Raw genomic sequence first — 15,439 nt, 5'->3', positions numbered from 1 at the left:
TTGAAAAAAAGAAAGCAAAACAACTATGTTTATATAGTTTACAACAACATGGTACATGCATATTGTATAAAGTAAATGCAAATACGTAATGAAAATCCACATATACTATAAGACCATGTTTGATAAACATTTTAAAATGAAAGATACACATATTGCAAATCAGAAAGACTAGAAGAAATAAACAGCTGACTTACATACATTTCTGGACATCCAAAATTTCTATAATAAACTTAAACTGACTTTTTAAAAGAGTTTAAATAATATAAGCAGTTTGGCCATAATTATGTAAATTATAAACGCAAAAGTAGAAGGAAACAGACGAGGTTGTCACTACTTATGCTGCCGCATAGTTTGAAGGATAGTGATCTTTTCTTTTTGTTCTTTGCACGTTTGTGTAACAAGTGTGCATTCCTCTCATTACCAGGGAAGGGAACTAAAGAAACGAGTGGTGAGGACAGGGAGGGAGCAGGTCAGGATATAACCTACTCACCTACAGAAGCTGCCTGCCCCACTGGTGCTTATCTGCTGTCAGATAACACACTGCAAAAAGGGCATTTTTTTTCCTTAAGAAAATGTCTGGTGGGGAGGCTATAGCTCAAGTGGTAGAGCACATGTTTAGCATGCACAGGGTCCTGGGTTTAATCCCCACTACCTCCTCTAAAAATAAATAAACCTAATTACCTCCCCATCACCACTATCAAAATAAAGTAATTAAATAATATAACAATAAATAAAAAATACTAAGAAAGAAAGAAAGAAAGAAAGAAAGAAAGAAAGAAAGAAAGAAAGAAAGAAAGAAAGAAAGAAAGAAAGAAAATGTCTCCCTAGATTACAGCCAAGAACAAATCCGTACAGGAGAATGAAAGCCCGGGAAACTTAAGAAAAGATTGTGTCCCACATCTCAACCCCATAAACGTGACATAGCTCAGGATAAGAGTGTGGTAAAATAAACAGATAAAGGTATAGCGGTTGGAAGGCTTCACTTTCCAGCCTATTAAATTGAAAATTACAGAGACGCAGGGGTCTTCTTACATCGAAAGGAGTCTAAGGGAGATGGTTTCCTGTTTCTGGTCTCTTACCACCCAGCTTCCCAGGACCCCAGGGTTGATCTGATCAAGTCAGGTGCCTGCTTAAAATTCTTCACCCTGCTACACCCTTCCTCTGAGGATAAAGTCTAGAGGGCTCAGGCTATGAGACTGTGATGTCCCACCGCCTCCCCGCCTTTCTTGTCTTCATCCACTCTCCACCTAGAGTTCTATGACCCAGTATTACAGACTGGTTTGTACTGTTCCTCTCTGGACTGCTGAGTGTCCCACCCTTCCTGGCTGACTTTTGCTCGTCCTTTTGAGCTCAGCTCTGCTCAGGTACCACCTCTTCCAGGAAGCGGCTCCTACCCGGGAAGTCAGGGATGGACGTGCCTCCAGCAGCATTCTAGGAGCGCCAGCTGGTGCTTCCTCCCACAGCTCCTCCTGCCCAAGCTGTGGTGTGTTATTTATTCATTGTTCTCTTTCTAGTCACTGGTAACAGTTCCTCGAGTGATGAGACTATGCGTTATTGATCTTTGTAATCTCAGGTGTTTGTCGAATGGATGAAAGAGAAAGGAATGAGTGGATGAATGGACACTGGAGTGTTTCTTTTCCATGTGATGTCCTAATTTTAGTATTTAAGCAACCTCACTTCACAGGAGAGAGAACAGAGGGCCAGAGAGGCTGGAGATCCACCCCAAATCCTACAGGAGGTGGCATTCAAGGAAGGTAGAAGGCAGTGGACCTGATGAGGAGGTAGGAGGAGAGTCAAGAAATATTTTGGAGGCAGAATCCACAGGAATTGGAGCCTGTTGAATTAGTCAGGAGAAGGATGTGAGGCTGACACTCAAGGTGCTAGCTTGGATAAAGTGGGGATCCAAGTCCTTCCCTGAGAGAGAAGAAGAGATGGTTAGGTGGGAGTTAATGAGTCCACTCTGGGCTCTGAACAAAGTCAGGTTGAACTCCCATGGGAGATGCACTTGAAGATGCCCAGCTGTTAGCAGGACACATGCGTATGGAGCTCGTCGGGAGAAAATGTGGGCTGGAGATGAGATGGAATTTCCTCCTATCTCCCTCCCCGCCCACACCTGCAGGATGATTAAAGCTAAGAACAGAGAAGAGGTCACTCAGGCAGAGCAGGTAAAGTGAGAAGTGGAATCTGGAAAGCAGCACTTTTCGGTGGTTTAGGAAAGCGCAGCCTATAAAAGACACCCTGGGAGAGATGCGATGTCTTGGGTTAGAGAAAGAAAAGCAGACTAAAAGGCAACTCCGGCGTCCACACGGAAGAAGCACTATTTTACAGAGAAGTTGGGGTCTCATAGAGATACGTTGTTCCAGTAGCTGAGGGAGAAGGCATAAACCTGAACCTTAAACAAAAGCAAACACACTGGAATGGCGTGTTCAGCCCCCCGCAGGTAGTCTGTGCTGGAGGGTTTGTGGGTAACTGAACAGGCGGGAGCAGATGGATGAATCAAAGTCTCTCCAGCTGGTTTCAGAAGTTCTCTGTGGTCCCAAGGATGTATAACACAGCTCAGACCCCCCTCCTTTCTTCCCGCCGACTCTAGCCTGCCAAGTCCCTGGGGTTATTGAGCGTTTATTCTGTGAAAGGCAATGGGAGGAAGGAGAGAAGGCCAAGATCATAGCATTAAGTCGCGCCGCCTCCCGTTAGACACGCTCCATGGTGAGGTGCGTTATCGTTGCATCTTTATTACAACCAAAAAACTTAGCATGATGCCTTGTCCATAATGGAAGCTTATGAATAATAATTTTGAAAGAATAATGAATAATAATGATGAATAATAATAATTATGGAAACAATGAATAGTGTTTGGAAAAATGAGTCACCTCAGAGTTCTAAGGTGGCCCTCCATGCTCTTTGGTCTGTACTCAGCTGGAGGACTTTGTGACACTTCTCAGGGAAGGGATGTGCTAACAGGCGGGGAGGACACACCTTCACAAGAAAGCAAGAGAGCCATGTTCAGCCTCACCCACGGGAAGTTTGACGGTTGACTCAGCCAAGCCACAGAGGTCTGCAGCGCCTCTCGGCAGTAGTTCCAGGCTGTCCTGGAGGAAAGTGTGGTCCATCCAGACATGCTGTCACCATTCCAGCTGTTAACTCTGGCAGTCCTTGGGGCTTGTAAGTCTTTTTCCTCCCCCAGTCTCCTTGGACAGATCTCTAATTTTTGTCATTTAAAAAAAAATTTCCAAATTTTTGGTTTATTTACTTTCCTCCTTTTTTTTTTTAGACGGTGTGTATGGTGCAGGTCATCTAGAGCAACCGCAACTGTCCAGTACCAAACAGCTGTCAAAAACAGCCCGCCTGGAATGCGTGGTATCCGGTGTCACAATTTCTACAACATCTGTGTATTGGTATCGAGAAAGGCCCGGGCAAGCCGTGCATCTCCTGCTGTACATTTCGTCTGACAACACCGTCAACGTGGAATCGGGCATTACGCCGGGCAAGTTTGAGGCAGACAAGACACCTGACACTTCGACGTCTACCCTTACCATTCACAGTGTAAACGAACAAGACGCGGCCACCTACTCCTGTGCACTCTGGGACGCGCACAGTAGCAGACCTTAGAGCCGTGTCGTTCGATAAACGTTCACTGGTTTTCCATTCACTGCCGTGAATTAGGAAACCACAGTCGCCACCTGTACGCTTTTGTGCAGTTTTCTAGGTAAACTTTTATGTGGCTGACTCTATGTGAAGTTGCCACACTCTATATTTTCTCTAAGAGGAAGCTGTGCCTAAGTACGTGCAAATAATCAGGCTCGATTTTCAGGGCTCTGTTCTCTGCCCAACAGGCTTTCCCGGGGCATCCATGCTTAATCCTCCAAGTTGACCTCTGTTACTCCCTCTTTTATCTTCTGCCGAGATCTATACCCCACATTATCTATACCAGCCAATTTGCATTATGTTAAGATATTTTCTGATCCACTCTTCTCCTTTGATTAAAATAATGGAGATTAGATTCAATGCTATTTATTCTCTAGAGGCTAAAATGTAACAAACACAGCATGATCTAACTGACTGCAATGATAAATATATCAAATGCATGCCCTAGAATGGTGATACTGGATTTTGCACAAAGCTTATAAACACTGCTACTTACTGAATCCAAATCAAAGTCTACATTGGATGGGAGCCTGGGGAGTAGTTCATTTTCTGGCTTAAGTGTTCGATGGGCACTCTGAGCCAGGCATTGTGCACAGCAGAAATCGCAAATCTCATAGGCTCTGTCAAAGCTGGAGGTTGCTTTTGTAAAGCCCCTTTCTGTTGCTGGGCCACCAATCCCCAGTGAAATGACAGTCTCCAACTAGATGTGGAGTCATTTACCCCTGCTGCCCTTCTTTTTGCTAAGGTGAATTTCACCAAAGTCACTTTGGCCACACACACCAAAGGCAAACCGGCCAGAGGCAAATCAGCCCCGTCCTAAGTCAACATTGGCAGTTAAATGATTGTTTAAATTGCAGATGCACAGAACACAGAAAGCGTTTCATTGGAATATACAGTACTGAGTACTGAATGGGGCTCCCCACACCGTCTGCTGAAGTAAGATCTATGTTTCCATGATTGTTGAGGTATTTGCATTACCGAATGGGTGGAAGGGGGATTTTTGTAGAGATGGATGCCTGAAATCTCCCGATGATTTTGACTCACCTTACTTTCCTTTGTACCTGAAGAGGGTATTCACAGTGACTTTGAATAACAGAACCAACATTATATTATCTAATTCATGCTGAATAAAGTTCAAGGAAACCTTAAAAAATCACTATTTTCTGTAACATATCATCCATTACCAACTCCCCACACATACTAGTGTGGCGGGAAAAAAGGATGTGTGTTACCTAAGAGTCAACTTGGAAAAAAACCCACAATTCTAAAAACTGCTAGGCCCCCCAGGAAGTACACGTTGACTGTCTATCTTGAGTACGCTCTACTTCCAGCCCTGAGAGCGGGTTTAGAGGGTCAGCCTGAGGTAGGAGAGTGGAGTGGTCACCTTTGGAGGTTTGGGGCATGGATCCTTTTTTTCCCTGTGTCACGTCTGTGGTGCCTAAATTATCTAACAGGAAACTTTGATCACCTTTGAATTTTATTTCAAAATTTATTTTTAAAAAGAATTCACACATTTCACAATATTAAAAATACCTTGGCATATTATTGAGAGCTTAGAGACAGCAAGTGAAACTTGATGATTAGAAGTGCTTATAGTGAAGGAGGGTACAGCTCAGTGGTAGAATGCCTGCCTAGCATGCAGGAGGTCCCAGGTTCAATCCCCAGTACCTCCAAATAAATAAATAAATAGACATAATTACCCCTCTCCCCCAAAAAAGAATGCCTGTAATGGGCTCTGTCTTGACTACTTTTTCTCCTCTCTCCTCTAACAACTTTTGCTTCTTTTACAAAACGAAATCTTGTTTTCTCTCCTGATTCCCGCTGATCCTGTCTGCCAAGTGAGAGACAGTGTTAATGCTCAGGGTTTCCAGGGTGGCTCATTGGGCTGGAATGACTCTTTTTTCTTAAGTGGTACAGACACCAAGTAGTACAGACAGTGCCAAAAATATGCAGTCTTCTCATTAGCGTGGGGCATGGCGGTTTTGCTTTCTTTACTTCTGTTTTGTCCAGGTGCAGATGCAGTCAGGAGGTCGTCTCAAGCAGAACTGCACACTTCATTGCACAGGAGGCTCTCCATCTGCAGGGTGGCTTGGCGCTCAGTGCCTGAGAACATGATCCACCACCGTTCATGGAAAAAGCTGCTAGAGAGTCAGCCTTAGGTGGTCTTCACTGGGAGAGCCGGCGGGGAGGGACAGACCTTCAGCTTAGACTCTGTGAGTCCCCTTCTGTGGGGGCACGGATTTCTCACATCTTACGAGTGAGTCAGACATGCATGATTAATGACCAGTGGTCTCATCCCTGGTTGCTGTCTGGGAGCAGTCAGTGGAAGCATCAGCAGGGGACTGGGAGGCGGGAGGAGACTGAGGTCAGGGCAAGTTCCCTCCCTGACAGGTGGCCTTGGATTGGCTGCATTCTCCTCCAGTGACCAGATACAGGTGACATCCAACTCACAGTCAGAAGGTTTATGTCCAGGAATCAAAAGATGAAGGTGGGTGTGGCCATTCCTTTTTATACAATTGACCCAGCAGAGGAACGTGTTTCCTCTGCTAACACCCTGGGAGGCTCCTTGCTCCTCCTCCTGTTCCTCTTCCCTGTCTCCTCCTCATCCTTTTTGGACACTCAGCCTGGGCAGACAGGACGGCCGGCTTCAAATATTTATCTGCTTTTCACTCTCGGAATATAAATTTGTTACTCTATTTCTCAGATTTGGTGAGGGATTTTTTTTTTAAAGTAACTTCCAGTGAAATAAGTCAGACAGACAAAGACAAATACTCTGCGTGATCATTTATATGTGGAATCTGAAAAATAAAACAAAAGAATGTAAATATAAAATTACAACAGATTCACAGACATAGAGAACAAATTAGTGGTTATCAATGTGGAGAGGGAAGTAGGGAGGGGCAAGATGGGGTGTGGGTTTAAGAGACACAAACTAATATGTGTAAAATAAATAAGCAACGGCACAGAGAAGTAGAGCTGTTATTTTGTAATAACTTAAAATGGAGTATAATCTATAAAAATATTGAGTCACAATGTTGTACATCTGAAGATAATATAATATTGTAAATCAACTATACTTCTATAAAAATAAAATAACTTGTGCCAGCAAAAAAAAAAAAAACTAATGTTTTTGTCTTAATAATTTTGCTTCCTGTTGGAAATGCTGTTCTTCTGTTTATGTTTAAAACTGGACAGATATAATTGAAGCAAATGAAAATATTTATTTCAATAGCAAAAAAGAAACAAATGTATTCACTGTAAGGTATCGAGATGTAACTTTTCATACACGTAAAAGTGCTAACACCAAATCGGGCTTCTGAGGGTCACGTGCGACCCCGCAACCATGGAGTACATAAAATTCACAGAAGAAGAAGAGGAAATGAAGACCTAATATAAGGGCCCCTGGGAACCTACAGTACCATCAGAGCCCTTATCGTGACCGTGACCACATCCTTCGCAACGCGGAGCAACCTCGGTCCTGAGCCCAGACCTCAGCCTCAGCCCGCAGCATTTCCTGTGCTCCTCGGGTCGATGCCTCATGTCAAAGGAAAGAGGAAAGGGAGTCTGATGGCTATCGATTGCACCCCCACAGATGTTAGTAACTGTGCCCCTAAATGTCTGGTTTGACATCAGTTCCTACTGCTGTGGGTTCCTAGTTAGAGACTATGTATGTTGAAATGGGCTGATTATCTGAAAGAGAAGAGAGGGCAAGGTGCATTATTTCATTTCCCAGAGATTTTTCAGTAATTGTGAGAGACTCAGGCTAGAGGCACTAACGATGAAATGTAATGGAATTCATATCCATGTAGCCCCCACGGGCTGCCAGATAATGTGCTGGAGGTCACATGTGTTCAGAAGCTCATGTGATTACCATTAAAACCCTGCTAATAAGTATGTTTGATGCAAGAAGGAACTGCTGCTTTGAGAAAGGCAGTAATCAGTCCAAACAAATAGTCCATGCTGTTTCAACTGCACTGTTGAATAGTGCACTTTGAATACCCTTAGTGTTTATTAACTTTATAAGAATATACTTTGGCATTTGTGACCAAATCCTATTGCCCAGCTGAGCAGAGCCTGGTCAGGACAGAATGAGTAGCCACTCAAGAGGTCATGGCTAGAAGGTCAACTTGGGACATACTTGACTGGGGACAACACACTGGATTGGGGGCCAGCCACACTTACCAGAACCCTCAGAGTAGTCAGCCCGCCACAACTAAGGGAGTCATGCAGGTCACATACAGGGCACCCCTAGAGCATCTAATTCAGGTAACAAGAGGGGAGTGCACTGCTGGGACATATAGGGTGTCTCCTAAAAAAGGCTATGTCCCCAAGGTCAGGAAATAAAACCACACTTCCAAATACATAGAAATAAACACAGCCAATTAAGCAAAATGAGGCAACAGAGGAATATGCTCCAAATGAATGAACAAGATAAAACCCCAGAAGAAGAACTGTGTGAAGTGGAGATAAGCAATCGACTTGATAAGGAGTTCCAAGTGATGATCCTAAAGACATTCAGACAGCTCAGAAGTAGATTACGCGAACAGAGTGAGGAATTAGAAGGTTGTAACAAAGAGTTAGAAAATATAAGGAAGAATCAAGTGGAAATAAGGGATACAATAAATGAAATAAAAAATACATTAGAAGAAGTAAAAAATAGATTCCTTGGTATAGAGGAACAGATCAGTGAATTGGAAGACAGAGAGGCAGAAATCACAAAAGCTGAACAGAAAAAACGTAAAAAGAATAAAAAGAAAAAAAAAGAAATGAGGATAATCTGAGAGACCTCTTGGACAGCATCAAGCGTACTAACGTTTTCACTGTAAGAGTCCAGAAAGAGAAGAGAGAGGAAAAGAGGAAGAGAACATATTTGCAGACATCGTAGTTGAAAACTTCCCTACGCAGGAAAAGGAAACAGAAATCCAGGACCAGGAAGGGAAGAGAGTCCTAAACAGGATCAGTGCAAAGAGGACCACACCAAGACACGTTATAATTAAAACGGAAAAAATGAAAGAGAGAATATTAAAATCTGCAAGGGAAAAGCAACGAGTTACATAAAAGGGAGCTCCCATAAGGCTATCAGCTGACTTTTCTAAAGAAAATTTGCAGGCAAGAAGAGAGTGGCGTGAAATGTTTTAAATGCTGAAAGGGAAAAACCTACAACCAAGAACACTCTACCCAGGAAGGCATTCCTGCAGATTTGATGGAGATATCAAAAGTTTTACAGATAAGAAAAAAATAAGAGTGTTCAGCCCTGCCTAACCAGCTTTATAAGAAATGACACAGGGGCTCCTTTAAGTAGAAAAGAAAAGGCTACAATAGGAATATGAAAATTAAGAAAGGAAAAATCTCATTGATAAAGGCAAATATACAGGAAAAGCAGTAATTCAACCACATAGAAAGCTAGTGGGAAGGTTAAAAGACAAATGTAGAAAAACCATCTGCATCAGTAGGAAGCAGTTAAAGCCACGCAAAACAAAAAGAAGTAAAACACGGTATCAAGGACAGTAAACGTGGGGGGTGCGAGTAAAAGTGCGTCGTTAAAATGCATTCAAACTTAAAAGAGGTAAGAAACTTAAGATATTCTATACAGATTGCTACATATAAATCTCATGGTAACCACAAACCAAAGAATCTATAATAAATACACACACAAGAGAGAAAGGAACGCAAACATAACACGGAAGACAATAATTAAATCAAAGGAAAGAGAACAAAAGAAGAAGAAAAGAACAAAAACGAACCACAAAAAAGCCCACAAACAATTAATGAAATGGCAAAAAGTAACTGTGTGTCAATAATTGCTTTAAGTGTAAATAGAATAAACGCTCCAATCAAAAGACAGAGAGTGGCTAATGAATATATTTATAATCCACAATATCGTGTTAATATCCGTATATCTGCAGAGAAGAAATCCAGCAGTTAAGACATCATAATGATAAGAGTTGTTGTCGTGACAATGTGATCACATTTTTATTTTCATCTTTGCCCTGTTTCTCTGAAATTCTTCAATGAGCTTGTTCCACGTCTGAGCTGGGGGGCTTCTGTTGAGTCATGGCACTCCCCTGAAACTCGTTTTCCTGGTCTATAAAATGAGAACTACCAGCACCAGTACCATGTGATGTGCTACGAGATGAGAAACATTTAGAAAAAAAAAGCCTAACCAATGAAAATGCTCATTAAATATTCCCTACCATAGAAGTCAATGTTTATTAAACATGCAATATTTTAAAATACTATGCTGAGAAAAAAGTGTTCATAAAGTAGCTCCTAGGCAAGTAGACACCATTCGCATTCCCACAGAACTCAAGATGCTCCTGCAGCTCCCGCACATTCATGCCAAATAGCCCTCCAGAGACCACCAGCCTTATCTTCAGATGCGCAGGGAAGTCTGAGGATCAGAGCAAACAGAAAACTCAGGCCTGAAGAACCTGCATCCCAGGGACCCGCTAGACTCACCAGTTCCTTTCCCTCCCCGATTCAGGCCACGCCCTCCTAGCCCTGACTCGGGGCACCCAGCCACCAGGTCCTCATCTTCCTACCTTTTCCTCGAGCACATAGCCTGGCAGCCAAGATGTCACTGCTGGAAGCATTCACCTTCTTCTCCTTGTGGGCTCGTGAGTCACTCCCTGACCATTTCTTTTACACGAGTGAACAGAGAAATTCTTTGATGTTTCTTATATTATCCAAAGCTCACTGGAAATTCTCTCCTTTTATTCACAGTTGGACTTGCGTTATCTAAAGTGGAGCAGTCCCAGGTATCTGTTTCCACTGAAGTAAGGAAAAGTATTGAGATCAACTGCAAGATAGAGAGCAGAGATTTTGAATCAGAAACCGTTTACTGGTACCGGCAGAAACGGAAGCAGGCTTTGGAGCATCTGATTTTCGTGATCTCAACGACAACCACAGCTCGAAATCTAATTGATGGGAAAAACAACAAAGTTGAGGCAAGAAAGAATTCTCAAAAGCTTACTTCAACCCTTACAGTAAATTTCATAGAAAAAGAAGATATGGGAATTTACTACTGTGCTGGCTGGTACTCACAGTACTAGAACTGTCGAGATACCCCACACAAGATCCCCTCCCTGGGTCTGCACCCACCCACATCCTTCCCAGCCCCCCACCTGGGCTCCCAGTCGCAGCCTCACCTCCTCTGCAGTATTTCCTGAGCTTTCCAGGAGCTCATCCTGCATCATGCTTGCACATTACTTTCCAGCTGACCCCAGGAGGTGTGCTTCCAAAGCTTTATTTGACCCTATATCCCCACGAATTAAAATCTTGTCTGGGAACTGAGGGCGCTACGGCTGTGCCACGGAGAGTTCTCTGAGTGGGCATGCTTCAGGCTGAGAGAGCGCATCACCATGTTCCATTATGATCCCATTTACTCAAGACAGCAGCTCTGCGGTATAACTATGATTGGTCCATTGTACAGCCACAGAAATGCAATCTTAGAGGACTTAAAGTGAGTGACAAGCCAAAGACAAGAAGTCTATAGTTTTTAAACTGAACTGTGAGACCCCACCGAAAAGTTTAAGGACTGCAACTCTCTAAGTGAACAGTAGGATATCTGGGGTAAATTGTCCCTTTTGTTGGGAGGTGTGGGGAAAATGATTCTACCAACGCGATGTCATCAGGATAAAACTCTGGGTTAGATGGGCCCGCCATATTGGGCAACTCTGATTCTGCCTGTAAAAGAAGAGAGAGGACCAGCCAAGACCAGAAGAGCTAATGTCGTGTGTGTGTGTTTGTACGTGCACGCGCATGTGTGAGTGTGAGTTCTCTATCAGTGTTCTCAGTGCTTTGCATATATTAGCTCCTCTAAACCATACTACCTATAAGGTCTTTGGGTTATCTTGAAACGTATTTGACTCATGGGGCAAATAAAGCACGGGGCGGTACAGTCACTTGCTCAAATCACACATCTGGTACACGGCCAGTCGGCAGAGTGATGTTGGGACCCAGAAGATCTGGCTCCCCTTGTCTGTTACACAAAACCACTTCTTACTTGCAGGGATCAACACATTGTTCCCATCCCCACAGAGACAGAATGAACCACCACAGAAAACTGATGCAAATTATTAACCCACGATTTGCATGAGTAGGTGTCTCCACAGAATAAGTAAAATGCCAATAAATTATCAGTTGGCTATTCAATATCAAACAATAAAAGATCCTTATTTTCTATTTCTGATAGTAGTATCTGCAGTGGGCTTCTGGTAAGAATACCGGTAGGAATGCATACTGTTCACTTTATTTAAAAATTCCCCATAAAATATTAACATATTCACTCTTTCTAGCCACTAGTTCAAGCATCCATAGTCTGATTTTCAATTTTGAGATGTACTGGAAGGGAAAAAGGAGGATTTGCAGAGCAGGCAGACACAGGAGATGGAATTAGACATACAGTCCTCCAGACTTTCTTCTCCCGCTTCTGGTGGGCTCATATTTTTTTTTATTTATATCCTGACCTACAAGGTTTATGACCATTGCAGTTTCTTAGTTTAGGGGTAGGGGGCAACTAAGGAGAACAGTCCTGGTCCCCTATATTTTTAATGCGAGCAGAGAGACCAGAAACTGAATGGAAAACACCAAACGTGAGGAGATGAGCCCTTTTCAGAAGAAAAGCCTGAAAAGTGTGGGTTAAGCTTCTCAAAATATCTTTGCTAAGTTCTTTGCACATATTTTCTCACATAATGTACATAAGAGCAGTGTAGCTTAGTGAGATAGTGTCTTTAGAGAAACAGATCTCACGGGATAAAAGTTGTATCTGCTTTTCAATGGCAGCCCTAGAAAAAATAGTAATCAATTCAATGATGAACCAAGGGAAAGAGGCAGATAATTTATGTTGCTTTCAAATGACAGAATATTACAAAGCCATTTAAAACGGCGTTTTGAAGATTTATTAATACAAATGAAAATGTTTATATTCACATGCCCCCCAAAATCATGTAAAGGACAAATGAATATACATTAAATCTCAAATTCATAAATATCTACATCAGTGGAAGAAACAAAATGCAGGTAATATTGGAGTTTTACGGTAGTTTTTTTTTTTTCCTGATGGAGTGGATGTTTTTTTTTTTTACATTATTAATGAATTTGTACATTTTCAGAAAAGGACTAAAGAATTTTTACAATTAAAATCCTATTTAACAACATAGTTTTCTTTTGTCTTTCAATAATGTTAAAAATACAACTAGAAAACACCATAAGTGACTTATTATGTCTTAGGCACCATTATTTACTTTATAGACATGATCGCTTTTAGTGTGATAATGTAACTTTCTTAAGTCTCTGAAAGATATTTATTGAGGCAATTATAGATGTAGAAACTGAGACGCCAAGAGATTAAACAACTTAACTGACATCAGAAGAGATAACTAAGTAGAACAGAAGGGTAATTATTTTCATAGGTCATTAATAATGACATTCACATAAACTTTTTAAGGACCTAAAATTTCAAAATATAAAGGTAACTAAAAGAACAGAATATGAAACTGCATGTGCAAAGCCCATTTAAATTTAAAACGTATGGGTAATGATCCAAGCAAACGTATTACTATGTATAAATGTGTGGAGAAGACGCTTAAAGGTAAATGATAATGGCTATTATTTTCATCATTTTACAACCTATTTACTCTGATTTTCTTCCAGGAGCATCTGTGAGTTATCCAGGCTCCCACAGTTACCAGTTTTGTGACTTATCCACACTGTTCTCATCTGTTAAAGAAAAATAATAATAATACTAACTCTCAAGATTGAGTATAAATGAAGTAATTAAAAAAATATATTTAGAATAGGGCTAGCGAGTCCTCCATTGATTTGCAGTAGAAGCACCTGACCCACTGCTTCCTCCTCTCCCACCAAGTCACACTACACTTGGGTCCCCCAAGGACAGAGGGGTCCTCATTTTCTGCCTTCTTCTTGGCGACATGGTCTGGCAGAGAGGAGAATGTCACTGATGGGAATATTCATATATTTCTGCCTCTGGGTTTGTGAGTGTCTCCTCTATTATTCAACACAGATAGGAGATGAAAGACATTCTTTATTGTTCCCTCTTTCTATGTCAGATGTTCAAGAGAATATCCCCTTTTTTTTTTCTTTTGCAATTGGATGTGGGCAGTTAAAACTGGAGCAGCCTAAAATGTCATTTTCCAAAGCAACAGGAAAAGTGCTCATATATCTCGTAGGGAGAAGACTGTGAAAATACAGTCATACACTGGTATCTGCAGAAACCAAATGAAATTATGGCAACTCTGATGTTTGTCATCTCAATAAAACCCCCAGTTCTGGTTTAGTCAGGTGAGAAAAACAACAAATTTGAGGCATGGAAAGTTTTCAAACATCTCATTCAATCCTTACCATAAACTTCGCAGAAAAAGTTGTGACCATTGACTGCTGTGCTGGTGGGTCCCAGCTGGTGGTTTTATTTCTACTGTGTAATTTGATACTTTCAGTTTATATATTTCCCTAAATAAGCTATTCTGGTTTTATTGTAAAAAAAAAATCTAACAAAGTAATTTTCTCTTATTTGATAATAACAGTAATAATGAGTTCTAATAATAAGAGTAATAATAAAATATAATACTAAGAGTAATAATAAGATTTCATAACATCATTGAAGACTCGGGATGTGCCAGTTACTAATATCTGAGCATTTCATGCATTTTCTTCATGCAACCTGAAAGCTTCTTAATACCTCTAAAAGATACGTCTGTAGCAAAGTGAAACTGTGCAAAGTTAGGCATAAGCTTAGATAATTCAGTCCATGTCAGATAGGGGTAAGTGGTAACTGGAAGGTGTTTAATATCTGCAGTCATTAAAAATATATTCATGTGGATTATTTAAAACAATACTGCTCACAATGGTAAGTTAACCAAAAGAAGGGAATATAAAGCCAACTATGCAAATCCCACTTAAAATATGTATTTCTATCTATAATACTAAGCAATCCCATTTCTATCCATATGTATGCAGAGAAAAATTCAAAGCAAAAGTAAATGCTATGTGCCCTTTTTTGTCCTTTTTTATACCTTATTTTACCCATTTTCTGTAATAAACAACCCTTATTTATTTGCGTTTTCACGTTTACCAGCTCCATGTCTTTGAAAGAGTCCCTTCTGTTTGCCTCTATCCTCATCTGTCAACTGGAGATTATCGTAACGGCTACCTCCCTGGACAATGAAGGGGATTAAATAAAGTAATACAAGAGAACATTTAGAATTGTGCTTGACAAATAGCAAGTCCTCCGTGGATGTCACATTCATTTTAAATGTTATCATTACTTATTAAACATAACATTGCTTTTAAAATATTCCTGCATGTGACATAATGTTCATGAGATTGTGTGCAGAGCCAGGCTGAGTAAAGGCTGACTTCCCCAGATTGCTCTGTCTCTTACAGCCATCAGCCATTGCATTCCAGTCCCCTCTTGAAGGCACTGAGATTAGAAATTAAGTCTGATTTCTCTGAGTTGTAATCTGCACCGTGACATCTCAATTAATTTAAAAAAAATTGTCCAGTTCTTGTGCATATTATTATATAAAGTTGAGGAGGTATTTTAATGTCTGATTTTTTTTTGTAGTGTTAACGGAAAAATAAAAGTTAAGTTTCATACCCAAGTCCTGGATCACCGGCAAGTTATAGACAGACAGACATAGGGGCTGAACACAGCAGGGCTGTCTTCGTATTTCTGCGGCAATGCTACTACAGGCTGGAATTGCAGGGGGACTGGCTGAGTGGACAGGAGAACTGTCCCCGCCCCACCCCCAGCTGTACACGTTCATCTTGGGGT

At 41.3% G+C, this 15,439-nt stretch overlaps 1 long non-coding RNA gene and 1 gene segment (V, D, J or C); one reads left to right on the top strand and one right to left on the bottom strand.

Annotated features, from left to right (window-relative positions):
* Positions 1-1,992: 1,992 nt before the first annotated feature.
* LOC135321668 (T cell receptor gamma variable 9-like) lies at positions 1,993-3,609 on the top strand. The segment is given in 2 exon segments: positions 1,993-2,062; positions 3,272-3,609. Coding segments are annotated over 2 exon segments (408 nt in total).
* A 1,527-nt stretch (positions 3,610-5,136) lies between these two features.
* Positions 5,137-15,387, bottom strand: LOC135321717 (uncharacterized). 2 transcript variants are annotated; one of them, XR_010381744.1, is made up of 3 exons: positions 15,263-15,387; positions 10,188-10,444; positions 5,137-6,443 (listed from the first exon to the last, which is right to left on the bottom strand). It is a non-coding gene; the product is annotated as an uncharacterized LOC135321717 (long non-coding RNA). The 2 variants fall into 2 exon arrangements; XR_010381745.1 differs by lacking the exon at positions 15,263-15,387 and adding an exon at positions 10,794-12,468.
* Between the last annotated feature and the right edge of the window lie 52 nt (positions 15,388-15,439).

Source organism: Camelus dromedarius, chromosome 7 (assembly GCF_036321535.1).
Source record: "Camelus dromedarius isolate mCamDro1 chromosome 7, mCamDro1.pat, whole genome shotgun sequence".
In the NCBI taxonomy this organism is placed as follows: Eukaryota; Metazoa; Chordata; class Mammalia; order Artiodactyla; family Camelidae; genus Camelus; species Camelus dromedarius.
The sequence above is the reverse complement of the archived record's forward strand: the minus strand, read 5'-3'. Positions and strand labels throughout refer to the sequence as shown.